The 16,820-nt window shown below is 48.0% G+C and overlaps 1 protein-coding gene across 1 annotated transcript in view; it reads left to right on the top strand.

The window, feature by feature from the left end:
* Positions 1-12,460, top strand: part of LOC137375468 (segment polarity protein dishevelled homolog DVL-3) — a 154,566-nt gene extending 142,106 nt beyond the window's left edge. Inside the window, exon 15 of the mRNA XM_068042757.1 lies at positions 10,759-12,460. Coding sequence (XP_067898858.1) covers positions 10,759-11,207 — 449 coding nt within the window. The 3' untranslated portion in view covers positions 11,208-12,460. The remainder of the gene's footprint in view (positions 1-10,758) is intronic.
* Positions 12,461-16,820: the final 4,360 nt, after the last annotated feature.

The raw sequence follows: 16,820 nt of genomic DNA, 5'->3' as shown, positions 1-16,820 counted from the left end.
GAAGTGGAAGGTTGGGTTAGCAAGTTTGCCGATGACACAAAGATTGCTAGAGTTGTGGATAGTGTGGAAGGCTGTTGTAGGTTGCAACGGGACATTGACAGGATGCAGAGCTGGGCTGAGAAGTGGCAGATGGAGTTCAACCTGGAAAAGTGTGAAGTGATTCATTTTGGAAGGTCGAATTTGAATGCAGAATACAGGCTTAAAGACAGGATTCTTGGTAGTGTGGAGGAACAGAGGGATCTTGGGGTCCATGTCCATAGATCGCTCAAAGTTGCCACCCAAGTTGATAGGGTTGTTAAGAAGGCGTATGGTGTGTTGGCTTTCATAACAGGGGGATTGAGTTTAAGAGCCGCGAGGTTATGCTGCAGCTCTATAAAGTCCTGGTTAGACCAAACTTGGAATATTGTGTTCAGTTCTGGTCGCCTCATTATAGGAAGGATGTGGAAGCTTTAGAGAAGGTGCAGAGGAGATTTACCAGGATGCTGCCTGGACTGGGGGGCATGTCTTACGAAGAAAGGTTGAGGGAGCTAGGGCTTTTCTCATTGGAGCGAAGAAGGATGAGAGGTGACTTGATAGAGGGGTACAAGATGATGAGAGGCATAGATAGAGTGGATAGCCAGAGACTTTTTCCCAGGGTGGAAAGGGCTATCACCAGGGGGCATAATTTTAAGGTGATTGGAGGAAGGTTTCAGGGAGATGTCAGAGGTAGGTTCTTTACACAGAGAGTGGTGGGTGCGTGGAATGCACTGCCAGCAGTGGTAGTAGAAGCAGATACATTAGGGACATTTAAGCGACTCTTGGATAGGTACATGGATGATAGTAGAATGAAGGGTAGGTAGGTAGTTTGATCTTAGAGTAGGTTAAAGGTTCGGCACAACATCGTGGGCCGAAGGGCCTGTAAGAGGGCTAAAAGGGGTCATGAAATATCTTTAGCAAACAGGGTTAAGGAAAATCCCAAAGCCTTTTATTCATATACAAGGAGCAAGAGGGTAACTAGAGAAAGGATTGGCCCACTCAAGGACAAAGGAGGAAAGTTATGCGTGGAGTCAGAGAAAATGGGTGAGATTCTAAACGAGTACTTTGCATCGGTATTCACCGAGGAGAGGGACATGACGGATGTTGAGGTTAGGGACAGATGTTTGATTACTCTAGGTCAAGTCGGCATAAGGAGGGAGAAAGTGTTGGGTATTCTAAAAGGCATTAAGCTGGACAAGTCCCCAGGTCCGGATGGGATCTATCCCAGGTTACTGTGGGAAGCGAGAGAGGAAATAGTTGGGGCCTTAACAGATATCTTTGCAACATCCTTAAACACGGGTGAGGTCCCGGAGGACTGGAGAATTGCTAATGTTGTCCCCTTGCTTAAGAAGGGTAGCAGGGAAAATCCAGGTAATTATAGACCGGTGAGCCTGACGTCAGTGGTAGGGAAGCTGCTGGAGAAGATACTGAGGGATAGGATCTATTCCCATCTGGAAGAAAATGGGCTTATCAGTGATAGTCAACATGGTTTTGTGCAGGGAAGGTCATGTCTTCCCAACTTAATAGAATTCTTTGAGGAAGTGACAAAGTTGATTGATGAGGGAAGGGCTGTAGATGTCATATACATGGACTTCAGTAAGGCGTTTGATAAGGTTCCCCATGGTAGGCTGATGGAGAAAGTGAAGGCACATGGGGTCCAAGGTGTACTAGCTAGATGGATAAAGAACTGGCTGGGCAACAGGAGACAGAGAGTAGCAGTGGAAGGGAGTTTCTCAAAATGGAGACGTGTGACCAGTGGTGTTCCACAGGGATCCGTGCTGGGACCACTGTTGTTTGTGATATACATAAATGATTTGGAGGAAAGTATAGGTGGTCTGATTAGCAAGTTTGCAGACGACACTAAGATTGGTGGAGTAGCAGATACTGAAGGGGACTGTCAGAGAATACAGCAGAATATAGATAGACTGGAGAGTTGGGCAGAGAAATGGCAGATGGAGTTCAATCAGGGCAAATGCGAGGTGATGCATTTTGGAAGATCCAATTCAAGAGTGAACTATACAGTAAATGGAAAAGTCCTGGGGAAAATTGATGTACAGAGAGATTTGGGTGTTCAGGTCCATTGTTCCCTGAAGGTGGCAACGCAGGTCAATAGAGTGGTCAAGAAGGCATACGGCATGCTTTCCTTCATCGGACGGGGTATTGAGTACAAGAGTTGGCAGGTCATGTTACAGTTGTATAGGACTTTGGTTCGGCCACATTTGGAATACTGCGTGCAGTTCTGGTCGCCACATTACCAAAAGGATGTGGATGCTTTGGAGAGGGTGCAGAGGAGGTTCACCAGGATGTTGCCTGGTATGGAGGGCGCTAGCTATGAAGAGAGGTTGAGTAGATTAGGATTATTTTCATTAGAAAGACGGAGGTTGAGGGGGGACCTGATTGAGGTGTACAAAATCATGAGAGGTATAGACAGGGTGGATAGCAAGAAGCTTTTTCCCCAGAGTGGGGGATTCAATTACAAGGGGACACGATTTCAAAGTGAAAGGGGAAAAGTTTAGGGGGGATATGCGTGGAAAGTTCTTTCCGCAGAGGGTGGTGGGTGCCTGGAACGCATTGCCAGCGGAGGTGGTAGACGCGGGCACGATAGCGTCTTTTAAGATGTATCTAGACAGATACATGAATGGGCAGGAAGTAAAGAGATACAGACCCTTAGAAAATAGGCGACAGGTTTAGATAGAGGATTTGGATCGGCGTAGGCTTGGAGGGCCGAAGGGCCTGTTCCTGTGCTGTAATTTTCTTTGTTCTTTGTACTGTGCTGTATTGTTCTATGTTCTAGGTCACAATTCAGCCGTGATCTCAACGACTTACAGCAACTTCCCTTAAAGAAAAAGGGTGGGACTAACAATTCCAGAGCACCCTGGATGTTAAGGGGCTTAAAGGAGAGGATATAAAAGGAAGCTTTTGACAGATAGCGAGGACTCGATATTTCAGAAAACCTAGAGAAGTATAAAAAGTGTAGGTGTGAAATTATAAAGGAAATTAGGAAAGCAAAGAGAGGGCATGAAAAAATATTGGCAAGTAAAATCAAAGAAAGCCCAAAGCTTTTTCATAAATACATAGAGCAAGAGGATAACTAAAGGAAGATTAGGGCCTATTAGGAACCATAAGGGTAATCTATGTGTGGAGGTGGAGGACGTTGGTATGTTTATTTTATTCTTTCATGGGATGTGGGTATCGCTAGCAAGGCCAGCATTTATTGCCCATCCCTAATTCCCCTTGAGAAGGTGGTGTTGAGCCACCTCCTTGAACCACTGCAGTCCATGTGGGGTAGGTATACCCACAGGTCTGTTAGAAAGGGAGTTACAGGAATTTGACCCAGCGACAGTGAAGGAACAGCGATATAGTTCCAAGTCAGGCTGGTGTGTGGCTTGGAGGGGAACGGCAGGTGGTGGTGTTCCCATGCATCCACTGCCCTTGTCCTTCTAGGTGGTAGAGCTTGCAGGTTTGGAAGGTGCTGTCTAAGGAGCCTTGGTGCATTGCTGCAGTGCATCTTGTAGATGGTACACACTGCTGCCACTGTGCGTCGGTGGTGGAGGGAGTGAATGTTGGTGGTGGTGGCGGATGGGGTGCCAATCAAGTACGTTCTTATGTCCTGGATGGTGTCGAGCTTCTTGAGTGTTGTTGGAGCTGCACACATCCAGGCAAGTGGAGAATATTCCATCAGACTCCTGACATGTGCCTTGTAAATGGTAGACAGGCTTTGGGGAGTCAGAAGGTGTGTTACTTGCTGCAGAATTCCCAGCCTTTGACCTGCTCTTGCAGCCACGGTATTAATATGGCTGGTCTAGTTCAGTTTCTGGTCAATAATAACCCCCAGGATGTTGATAGTGGGGGATTCAGTAATGGTAATGCCATTGAATGTCAAGGAGAGATGGTTGGATTCTCTCTTGTTGGAGATGGCCATTGCCTGGCACTTGTATGGCGCAAATGTAACTTGCCACTTATCAGCCCAAGCTTTAATGTTGTCCAGGTCTTGCTGTATCTGGACACATTGCTTCAGTATCTGAGGAGTCGCGACTGGCGCTGAACATTGTGCACGCCCCCTTCTGACCTTATGACAGAGGGAATGTCATTGATGAAGCATTGATGATGTTTCTTAATGAATACCTGTGTCTGTTTTCATGTAAGAGACTGACAATAGTCAATTGCTATCAGGGAGGAGGGTGAAATATTAGATGAAATTAACATCGTGAGAGAGGAAATATTAAGGGATTTACCATCTTTGAGAGTCAATAAATCCCCAGGCCCAGATGAAATGTATCCTAGGCTGTTAAGGGAAACAAGAGAAGAAATAGTGGAGGCTCTGACCTTCATTTTCCAATCCTCTCTGGCTCAAGGTATAGTGCCAGAGATCTGGAGGACTGCTAACGTTGTACCATTGTTTAAAAAGGGAAAAAGTGTTAGATTGAACAACTACAGGCCAGTCCGCCAAACTTGGTGGTGGGAAAATTATTGGAAAAAGTTCTGAGGGACAGGATAAGTCTTCATCTTGAAAGACACTGATTAATCAAAGACAGTCAACATGCATTTGTTAAGGGAAGGTCGTGTCTGACTAACATGATTGAATTTTTTGAGGAGGTAGCAAGCAGGGTTGATGAGGGTAGTGCATTTGATGTAGTCTGCATGGATTTTAGCAAGGCATTTGATAAGATCCCACATGGCAGTCTGGTCACAAAGGTAAAAGCCCATGGGATGCAAGGCAAAGTGGCAAGTTGGATCCAAAATTGGCTCAGAGGCAGGAAGCAAAGGGTAATGGTCGATAGATCTCTTTGTGACTGGACGACTATTTCCACTGGGGTTCACAGGGCTCCGTTGCTTTTTGTGGTTTACGTTAATGATTTGGACTTGAATCTAGAGGTATGATTAAGAAGATGATAGAAAAATTAACTATGCTGATAATGAAAAAGTAAGCTGTAGATATCAATGGATTAATCAGGTGGGCGGAACAGTGGCAAATGGAGTTCAATCAGGAGGAGTGTGGTGTAATGCAATTGGGGAAGGCTAACCAGGCAAGGGAATACACAGTAAATGGTAGGATACTGAGAAGGATAGAGGAACAGACAGGCCGTGGAGTGTATGTCCACAGATCCCTGAAGGTGGCTGAACAGGTAGATAAGGTGGTCAAGTGGGCACACGGGATACTTGCCTTTATGATCTGAGGCATAAAATATAAGCGCTGTGAGGTTATGACGGAATTGTATAAAACTATTTAGGCCTGAGCTGGAGTACTGTGTGCAGTTCGGGTCACCGCACTATAGGAACGAGGTGATTGCACAAGAGAGGGTACAGAGGAGATTTACAAGGATGTTGCCTGGACTGGAGAATTTTAGTTATGAGGAAGGATTGATTAGGCTAGTTTTGTTTTCTTTGGAACAGAGGAGGCTGAGGGGAAGCCTAATTGAAGTGTTGAAAGTTATAGGGGTCTGGATAGAGTGAATAGGCAGGCCCTATTCCCCTTGGTTGAGGGGTCCATAATGAGGGGACATATATTTAAGGTAAGTGGTAGGAGGTTTTGAGGGGAAATGTTTTCACCCATAGGATGGTGGGGATCTGGAACTTATTCCCTGAAAGGGTGGTAGAGGCAGAAACCCTCATAACATTTAAAAAGTACTTCAATGTGCATTTGAAGTGCCCTAACCTACAAGTTTACGGACCAAGAGATGGAAAGTGGGATAGAACTGGATGGCTCCTTCAGATGGCGTGGACATGATGGGATGAATGGCCTCCTTCTGTGCTGTAAATTTCTATGATTCTATGAACTTATATTTATATAGCGCCTTTAATATAATAAAATGTTCAAAATGTTTAAAATGTTCACAGGAGCTTAAATAAAACATGACACTGAGCCACATAGGGAACTATTAGGTCAGATGACCAAAAGTTTGGTCAAAGAGGTAGATTTTATAGTGTCTTAAAAGAGGAAAGTGAGGTAGAGAGCAATTAAAATAGGGGTTACTCAAGAGGCCAGAATTAGAGGAGCGCAGATAACTTGGAGGATTGTGGGGCTGGAGGAGATTACAGAGATAGGGAGGGTTGAGGCCATCTCATTGAATGGCAGAACGGGCTTGAGGGACTAAATGGCCTACTCTGTTCCTGTGCTTTAAATAGCGAGTTCTTTTGATCTGGAATGCATTGCCTAAAAAAATAATGGAAGCAGATTCAATAATAACTTTCAAAAGGGAATTGGATAAATACTTGAAAAGGAATTTTCAGGCTGGGGGGAAAGAGCGGGCGAGTGGACTAATTGGATAGCGTCATCAAAGAGCTGACATAGGCATGATGTACCGAATGGCCTCCTTGTGTGCTGTGTGATTTTAGGATTTTGTCACATTGCTTAATTCCCAAGGCAAGGAATGCATAGCTTCAATTAGGGTGTAGCACACTTACCCCAGGAAAATTGACTCTGGTAACATTGTCAAAATGAGTAGATCTGAACTTGGGGGGGGGTTTGTGCAGTGGATCAACACTGTGTACCTTTTAGTTTCATTTCTTGTTGCTCAATGTGGCAAACCATAGTTTAATATGGAAAAGAAAATAAGGACTTGCATTGATACAGTGTCTTTCACAACCTCAGGATATCCCAAAATGCTTTAAAGCCCATGAAGTACTTTTGGAATGTACTCACCGTAGTACTCTATGAAAATGCAGCAGCCATTATTGTGCACAGCAAGCTCCCATGAACAGCATGTAATAATGACCTAAGCAGGGAAGTTATGATGGAGCTGTATAAAACGCTAGTTAGGCCACAGCTTGAGTACTGTGTACAGTTCTGGGCATCACACTATAGGAAGGATGTGATTGCACTGGAGAGGGTGCAGAGGAGATTCACCAGGATGTTGCCTGGGCTGGAGCATTTCAGCTATGAAGAGAGACTGAAAAGGCTAGGGTTGTTTTCCTTAGAGCAGAGAAGGCTGAAGGGGGACCTGATTGAGGTATACATAATTATGAGGGGCATTGACAGGATAGATAGGAAGAAACTTTTTCCATTAGCGGAAGGGTCAATAACTAGGGGGCATAGATTTAAGGTAAGGGGCATGAGGTTTAGAGGGGATTTGAGGAAAAATGTTTTCACCCAGAGGGTGGTTGGTATCTGGAACACACTGCCTGAAGGGGTGGTAGAGGCAGGAACCCTCACAACATTTAAGAAATATTTAGATGAGCACTTGAAACGCCATAGCATCCAAGGCTATGGGCCAAGTGCTGGAAAATGGGATTGGAATAGATAGGTGCTTGATGGCTGGCACAGACACGATGGTCCGAAGGGCCTGTTTCTGTGCTGTATAACTCTATGACTCTGATAATCTGTTTATAGAATAAATCCAAACCCACATGTCCCAATCCGACAGTACTTTTTACGCAGGTACATCGCTCAAAGTACTTTACATTGAGGAATGCAAGATAGTGGATGCTAAGCAGCAGGAGAAAGTTTAAAAATAAAGAGGTTGCGAAATGTAAGGCACAATAAAAGGAAAATAATTTTGGGAGTTTTTTTTCAAAGCAGAGAGGTTGGAGAGAACTGAATAGAGAGGGCAAGACTGTAGCGGCTAAATGAGGGGCCATCAATCGTGACAAACTGTAAAACAGAGGCCTGGTGTTAGAGGAGTGGAGGGAGCATGCAGGAGATTGAAAATTAGGTCAAAACTTTAAGTCAACTCCCTAGGGCTTCCATACTGCCCAAGCTAAGAGGGAGTGAGCATGCTCATTATATCACCTACTGAGCATGCACAGTATATCACCATCTGAGTATGCTCATTATATCACCTACTGAGCATGCACGTTAAACCACTGCCTATTCAGGATGCATATTTGCCTAGCAGCACTGATCGAGACATCAGTCAGGCATGTTACTGCTGGAATTGCTGGAGTTGTTTGAATGTGCAATCACATCCTTCCTATAATGTGGTGCCCAGAACTGTACACAGTACTCCAGCTGTGGCCTAACTAGCGTTTTATACAGTTCCATCAGCTCACCCTTTCCAGCCTTTCCCATGCAGGATACTTAAAACTCTTTTTTTTTAAAACATAAGTAGCTTCAGGGCCTTGCAGAGGTGCTCTCTGTAACCAAGTCACCTTTCAGCAGTCAGAGAGATTCAGAAATCTGGTCCTGACCCAAGGAAATGTCAGCAGCAGAAAAGTCCCGAGATTTTACAGCCCTCTCGTGAGATCAGGAGTGAGGCTGAATTTGACTGAGAAATCATGCATCTTGCAATCAATTTGCGAGTGTTGACATATCTGCTTTCAGTTGTGCCTGGGCAGCAGAACATGGAAGCACAGGGTGCACTAGTGTAATGGCTATGATGTTGGACTAGCTACCTAGAGGTTAAGAGTTCAAATTCCACCATCTGGTAATTTGCCAGCTGGCACCAAAAAAAAATGATCATGAAAACTTGCTGCAAAAACCCAACAGGTTCAATGATGTCCTTCAGGGAAGCTACAACCCTATCCAGACTGGCCGTCAGGTGACTCTAGACCCACATTGCATCTCAATGCTCTCTGAGATGGTGAGCAATTATTAGATAAGATCATTAATACAGCCTGGCAAGCATCACCTTCATCCTGAATACAAAAAAGCATATAGTCAGAGTTGTGAAGGGCGAATCGATAAAGTGCATAACACAGGGTGATCAACAGATAAAACAGGTTTATTTGAAGCCAGGCCACTCGTGATCTTTAAGAAACAGCCAAAAATCTGAAAAAGTGAGAAAAAAGTAAACAAAGAACAAAGAAAATTATAGCACAGGAACAGGCCCTTCGGCCCTCCAAGCCTGCGCCGATCCAGATCCTCTATCTAAACATGTCGCCTATTTTCTTTACTTCCTGCCCATTCATATATCTGTCTAGATACATCTTAAAAGACGCTATCGTGCCCGCATCTACCACCTCCGCTAGCAACGTGTTCCAGGCACCCACCACCCTCTGCGTAAAGAACTTTCCACGCATATCCCCCCTAAACCTTTCCCCTTTCACTTTGAACTCATGTCCCCTAGTAATTGAATCCCCCACTCTGGGAAAAAGCTTCTTGCTATTCACCCTGTCTTTACCTCTCATGATTTTGTACACCTCAAAGTAGTCTTGTGATTTTTTTTTTTTCACATTCTTCCGTATACCTACCTCTGTTGAAGGGGCTGACCACTGCTGGACAAAACTGAGCCTTTTACTTAAATAAAAACAAGAAATGCTGGAAATGCTCAGCAGGTCTAGCAGCATCTGTGGAGAGAGAAGCAGAGTTAACGTTTCAGGTCAGTGACCTTTCATCAGAACTGGCAAAGGTTAGAAATGTAATAGGTTTTAAGCAAATAAAGCAGGGGTGGGGCAAGAAATAACAAAAGGGAAGGTATTGATAGGACAGGGTTACGGAGAATAACTGACAAGAAGGTCACGGAGCAAAGGCAAATGGTATGTTAATGGTGTGCTGAAAGACAAAGCGTTAGTGCAGAGAGGGTGTTAATTGATAGAAAAATGAATAGCCCTAGCCCAAAGCACAAACATGAAAAAAAAAGTGGACAGGCACATGGTAAAACAAAAATGAATGATGAAACAAAGTAAAATAAAATAAAAAGAAAAAATAACTAAAAATAAAAAGGCGGGCCCGTCATGCTCTGAAACTATTAAACTCAATGTCCATTCCGGCAGGCTGTAGCATGCCTAAATGAAGATGCTGTTCCTCGAGCTTGCGTTGATGTTCACTGGAACACTGCAGCAATCCCAGGACAGAGATGTGAGCATGAGAGCAGGGGGTGGGGGGTGGTGTGTTGAAAGGGCCAGCAGCCGGAAGCTCGGGGTCATGCTTTCGGACTGAGCGGAGGTGTTCCGCAAAGCGCTGACCCTGTCGGCATTTGGTCTCCCCAGTGTAGAGGAGATCACATTGTGAGCAGTGAATACAGTATACTAAATTGAAAGAAGTACAAGTAAATCACTGCTTCACCTGAAAGGAGTGTTTGGGGCCTTGGATGGTGAGGAGAGAGGAGGTACAAGTGCAGGTATTACACCTCCTGCAATTGCATGGGAAGGTGCCATGGGAAGTGGACGAGGTGTTGGGGGTAACGGAGGAGTGGACCAGGGTGTCGCGGAGGGAATGATCCCTTTGGAATCTGTGGAGAGAGGAGCAGAGTTAACGTTTCAGGTCGATGACCTTTCATCAGAGTTGGGAAAAGAGTTCTCACCAGTTTGCTGGCCAATATTTGTCCCTCAACCAATGTCAGTAAAAAACAGATTTTCTTGTCATTTATCTCTTTGCTATTTCTGGGATCTTGCTGTGTGCAAATTTGCTGCTGCACCTCCCTACATTACAGCAGGAACTACACTTCAGAAGTACTTAATTGTCTATGAAGCACCCCTGGGGATACCGCTAGTCTGCCACTTGGTCTCAGTGCCCACACAGAGTAGACAGTCCTTCAGAATTGTGATGGGAAATTCCAGTGAGTTCTTTGTGGATGTCATGTGACTATTTTTACATTTTTTGTTAAGCAAGCATCATCTATTCTGTTCCTTACTGAAACAGAACAACTAAACACTGGACTGTGTATGATGGAGTAGCAGATGTGAATATCCTGAGGTTGTGCAAGGTGCTATTTGAATGCAAGTTCTCTCTATTTTCTTTTGTGGCCATCGGGGGAGGTGGGGAGTGACCTTGTTGGCCCACCAGCCCCTCCCACATCCCCTCCCCCCACCAGCCCCTTCCCCGGCACCATTCTAATGCTTCTTTGTTTTGGTTGTCTGTTGCAGGAAGTCGAAGCAGTGGATCTAATCGCAGTGGGAGCGAAAGAAGAGGAGGGAAAGAGAAGGAGGCCAAAGCGGGTGATGCCAAGTCTGGGGGCAGTGGCAGCGAATCTGATCACACCACGCGGAGTGGCATCCGACGGGAGCGGGCGGGAAGCGAGCGCTCGGCTCCTGCCAGCGAGCACAGTCACCACAGCAACCTCAGTCACCGGAGCCACCATTCCATGGCCGCCAGTGTCCGCAGCCATCACACGCACCAGTCCTACGGGGCCCCCGGTTTACCGCCCCTTTACACCCCACCAATCATGATGATGCCCCCACAGTCTGCAATGGCGCCCCCGGGGGCGCCACCAGTCCGCGACCTGGCATCAGTGCCCCCAGAACTCACGGCGAGCAGACAGTCCTTCAGAATGGCGATGGGAAATCCCAGTGAGTTCTTTGTCGATGTCATGTGACTGCTTTTAATTTTTGTAAAGAAAGCATCATCTATTCTGTCTTGTTACTAAAACAGAACAACTAAAAACTGGACTGAAGCCCTGTTTGTGATGGAGTAGCACATTTGGAGTGTGAGCAGGACTGTATTTATTCAGCACTAATCTGCAAGATTTATAAACAAAAACCATTTGTTTTGCTTCTCCCGCACCACTGTCCCGCTCCCTCCCTCTCCCACTCCCCTCACAAGATTGGACTGTGTGTGAGTGTGGACAACAGCCTGTCTGTCTGCCTCTTTTAATACCTTTTCCATTTTAAGTTTTCTTTCGTTTTTTTAAGAAAACAAAATACTGCATCTATTGAGTGTGTTGTGAAAACAAAATGAAACTGTAATCATTTCCCATCTTCTTTTCTTCTGAACTAATTTCCTAAACCTGTTGTGTGTTTCTTTCCTTGTCATGCAGCAAAGAATTATGGGGTGTTTGACTTCCTCTGACGTCAACTGATAAGCAGTTGGTGCAGAGCGTTGAAAGGTCATCTACCGGATTGTGTCACTTCCTGTGTGGTTGGCACGATAGTTTTTTTTTTAAAGTCTGGACACCAGACAGAAGGAGAAAATGAGCAGTCCTAGACAGTCCAAGGAGGAGAGTGGAAGATTTGCTTTATTTTTTTATGTTAAATACAGTCATTAAGTACACGGTTATGAATTGCAACAAAAACCCATCAAGCCTCGAGGAAACACCGCAAGCCTTATATTTCATGCAGAAACAAAAGAAACTGTCCAACAATGATTCCACATTGTAGAGCTTCTGAAATTTGTGTTACGTCTAACATCTCCTTTTATCAGTCGTGTTACCTGGCTTGAGTATGTTGGAAATCCACACAAAATCAATTTGGGTCAAAGCACAAACACTGACATCCCAGACCCCACCCCCTGTCCTGCTCCCCACCCCTTTCCAGATCAATAATAAAAGGTACCTAATGAATGGGGAAGTCTCACTACAGTCAGAGCCACAGCAGAAATATCGTAGAGTCAGATCCCTTCAGAAACAATCCATTGGAGTCTCAGTGTGGAGAACGAAGACTCCCATCAGAGAACAGAAGCCAGCTGCACTAATAACTCTCAATCTGTAAACCTCTCCATTCGGTTACTGAATCTTTAAATTGAATAAGAGAAATATATCATTTGGAGACAAGATATGAATCTGAATGATGGTTTTGTAGCTGAAAGTTGTATACTTTAATAAAATGGTTCTAGATGATTTATTTACATCAACTCATTTGATCAATTGAAAGACAAGATTTGTAGATTCATTATCCATTTTCTTGTCTTGTAACTCACCCTCGATGGTCTCTGGCACTGTAGCAGACAGTGAAAATCCATATACTTGCATTTGCTGTTAAAATTGAATTTGTGTCTCAATGTCAAAATGTGCTCCTAAATCCTTTAAACTCACTATATTGTTGCTTCTGTGTGTGCACGTTACAATCAAGGAGACTTTATTCAGAGTCTGCTTTATTAATGAAGTGTGTGTACAGCAGGGGAAGAAACCCTCTATTTCAAGATCTGGCATCAACATCAAAAGCTCCCAAGACAGGTATAGCATGGGTTAGATACAGAGTTAAAAAACGGGGTGAGAAAAAAGGGGAAAAAATGGGGTTAGATACGGAGTAAAGCTCCCTCTACACTGTCCCCATCAAACACTCCCAGGCCAGGTACAGCACTGGGGTTGGCTGCTTCCTATTTGGGACTCCAGAGTGCATCAACAAGGTGCAGCTGACAAGAAAAATTAAAAAAAAAAATTTTTAAACTGGGTTAGATAGAGTAAAACTCCCTCTACACTGTCCCCATCAAAAAAAAATGGGGTTAGATACAGAAAAAAGCTCCCTCTACACTGTCCCCATCAAACACTCCCAGGACAGGTACAGCACTGGGATTGGCTGCTCTCTGATTTGGGAGCCTGAGTGTTGAGAGCCTCAACGAGGTGCAGCTGAGAGTGCTGGTGGCAGTTGGAGGTTGCAGAGGTGGAGAGAGGAGCTGCACTGAGCAAGGGAGAGCAGCTACCAACAAGCAGAGGAAAACTCCAACAACAGTCTCCATTAAAGAGAAGAAACAGACATTTTTTGGAAACAAGGCTTTGTCTGGAGGTGGGTGCTGAACACCAGTAATTTACTTTGGACTGTTGGGGGAGGAACAAGTGGCTGGAACAACAAGGGGTGGGGCTGCCAATTCAACAGGAATCTGTGCTGCTGCAAAAGCACACAGGGAAGCTCCCTCCCCACCCCAATTGCCAAGCCTGGGTCAGTTGAAGCTGCCCAGCTAAACAGACGGAAGGGGATAGATAGTGCCTGGGCAGCTTCAGCTGACCCAGGTGAAGACGACTCCCCCAACCAGAAGACCGGAAGACCAACTTCAAAGACTGTTTGTTTTAAGTGTACTGTGAGCACCACCTCCAGAAAGCAAGTCATCCCTTCCAGCCTGCCTTTGCCTCTCCTCTCTTACCTCAGCCTCTCCACTAACCTGTTGTTTGTTTGTTTGTTTGTCTTTTCAAATTTTTCTGTGAATCGCTGTTATTTAGTGTGCAAGTCCACAATTTGGGGTGGGTTTAGCTCTTAGACCCATGGCAAGCCCTTCATCACCAGTGGCGGGGCCCTCTACTACCTACGCAGCTGCAGCTTCTGTGGCTGCCCACGTGGCCCCGTCACCCTTTAAATTATTGACATGCAGCCATGGGGTGAAGAGCTATCCCCACCCCAACATGTCTATTGAGGCCTGCGTTAAGGCAATGGCCGTGGTTGTCGGCCCCTCGGCCATTGTTGCGGCCTCAAAGATGTATGGGAAGGCTGTGTTCTTTTTGAAGACCGAGCGGGCGGTGTCCCTGGCCCTGAGTAAAGGGCTCACTGTGGGGGGGACCTTCCTGCCAGTGGACCCTCTGGGGGCCACTGCGCATCGGATAATGTTGTCCAACGTCCCACCCTTCATTCCCAGTGAGCTCCTCCTCCCCCACCTGCACCATCTGGGGGAGGTGAGGTCGGGGATCACCCCAGTCCGGCTTGGTCTTCGGGAGCACAGCCTCCAACATGTCTACTCCTTCCGCCGCCAGTTATTTATGCAGCTGGCGCGGGAGGAGGACATGGAGGGCCAATTTTATGTGGAGTTCCAGGGGACGGCCTACCGCGTCTTCTGGACCTCGGACGGGGCGCGGTGCCACGTCTGCAAGGGGGTGGGGCATGTTCGTAAGAACTGCCCCAACCTCCCGGCCGCCAGCTCCACCTCGGCGGCCCAGAGTGGTTCCACAGCACCTCCTCCCACTCCCCCCGCAGATCCAACAGACACCGCTCAGTCGGTTCCGGAGGCTGTTGTTTTCACAGCCTCTGGCGGGGAGGGGAGCGTCCGTCCGAGCGGAAGGAAGACGCGGGGAAAAAAGAAACATCCTGAGGCGCGTCCCCTGGACACTTTGACTCAACCCGAGCCTGAGCTCAGCCCAAAGCCCATTCCCATGGAATCCACCTGTCCCAGGGCTGGGCTCAGGCCCAGGGTGACTAAAAAGGGAAAAAAGGGTGCGGAGGCGGAGGCCTCTGATGACATGGAGGTCTCTGAGTCTCCGCGCCCAAGTGCGAAAAAGAGGAGAAGGCACCCCTCCACAGAAATAACACAGGGCCCTGAGGTGCAGGGCCCATCTGTTGGAGGGGAGCTGCCTCCTGTTTCTGGTCCTCAGGTTCCCCCTACTGCCACCACCAAGGATGCAAAGTCCGGGCAGGAGCACTCTATTCCTCAGGATGGAGGGGAGGGGATGGCCCCGGTACTTGAGGCCCCTCCTGAAGGAGTAAGTGGGGCCCTGCTTGTGGTGGGGGAGCCTGGGGAAACCGCCCATTCCGCCACTGCTACTGGGTCAGGTGCCCTGAATGAAGGGGAGGGCGAGGCCCCAGAGGGTCGGGCCTCCCAGCCGGAGTCCACCACCAACCAGGAGACACCCGACCCAGTTATAACTGAGAATGCTGCCCCATCTGCTGGGCCTGTGGGTGCTGGCGGAGCGGGAGATGGCCTCCTCTCGCCGCCTCCAGTCTCGGCTCCGGCTGGTTTCCCGGAGTCCGGAACTTCTGTCTCCCCTGGACCACTCATTGGCCTGGGGATGGAGGTGGAGGGGGGTCCTGAACCGCTGGTGCCTACAGGCTCCAGTTTCACAATAGAACCCAGAGAGGACTCCTCCGCCATCGATCCTGGGGGTGGGATCGTGACGGAGGCGGGACCAGCTGGCGCGGCCGGGACGTCCGCCCCACAGTGTGTGGTGGATGTGTCGGCCGCTGGCGGTGACGACCCGGAGGAGGATGGGGATTCGGTGCGGGGCACGGAGGATGATCTTGATTCCATCGCCAGTGAGGTGGTGGAGTCCCTCATGCCTCCCACCGAATCTCCTCTCATCCCCACGGCGGAACTCCGGGATTTCCTCGCGGCTTGCAGGGGTTGCCGCAATAAAGTTCAGCTGGCCCTCGACCGTTGGTCGAATCTGGCGCTGATCATACAGTCCGTCGTGCCGCCCTTAAGATAGCGGGCAAGCGCGCGGACGTGAAACTGGTTGAGAGGCGCCGTTTTAATGTGTTCCTCAATGGGTTGCTGGGGGAGTGGAGGGCCAGGTGCACTTCCACTCCCTCCTCACAGTGAGGTGTTTGTGACGGGTTTTTAATTACCTTTGACATGAAGATAACCATAGCCAGCCTCAACATCAACGGCAGCAGAGGGGCTCACCGCAGATTTCACAATCTCTCAGTCCTCAGGGAAGGGAGATACGCGGTGAGCTTTCTGCAGGAAACCCACACCGTTCCGGGAGACGAAGCCACCTGGCTCCTGGAGTGGCAGGGTGGGGTCTACATGAGTCACCTCACCCCTATTTCTAGTGGGGTGGCTATCTTGTTGGCCCTGACTTTTCAGCCGGAGATCTTGGGGGTCAAGGAGCTAGTGCCGGGCCGCTTGCTCCACTTCGCCGTTCGCCTGGGTAGCGTGCCGCTCCACTTTGTGAACGTGTACGCGCCCAGGCCCGGCGCTTTGCAAGCGCGCTTCTTTGAAGAAGTGTCCGCTCTCTTGAGCTCCATCGATAGCGGCGAGTGCATCATCCTCGGGGGGGATTTTAACTGCACCCTCGAGGTGGGGGATCGCTCCGGTCCCCAGCGCGGCCAAGCGTCGGTGGAGAAGTTGAGGGGACTGATCAGCTCCCTTAACTTGGTGGACGTCTGGCGGAATCTCCATCCCGACTCCAGCGCCTTCACGTGGAGGTCTGGAGGAGGGGGGTCGCGAATCGACCGCCTCTACATTTCGCAGGCGTACGTCTCCCGCGTTTCGGCGGCCTCCATGCGGCTGGTGCCGTGCTCGGACCACCGCCTGGTGTGGGCGGAGTTCACTCCACTCCGCACGCGGGCGGGGTCCGCGTACTGGCACTTTAACAACCGGCTGCTGGAGGACGTGCGATTTCGGGACTCGTTCTGTCGATTCTGGGCCGACTGGAGAAGGAAGCAGGGGGGCTTCCCCTCCTTGAGGCTATGGTGGGATGTGGGCAAGACTCACATCCGCGTCTTCTGTCAGGAGTACGCGAAGGGGTCGACTAAGAGGCGGGAAGCCGAGATCGGGCGCCTTGAGAGGG

Source organism: Heterodontus francisci, chromosome 11 (assembly GCF_036365525.1).
Source record: "Heterodontus francisci isolate sHetFra1 chromosome 11, sHetFra1.hap1, whole genome shotgun sequence".
NCBI lineage: Eukaryota > Metazoa > Chordata > Chondrichthyes > Heterodontiformes > Heterodontidae > Heterodontus > Heterodontus francisci.
Note: the sequence above shows the minus strand (reverse complement) of the source record. Positions and strands in the feature narration are given on the sequence as shown.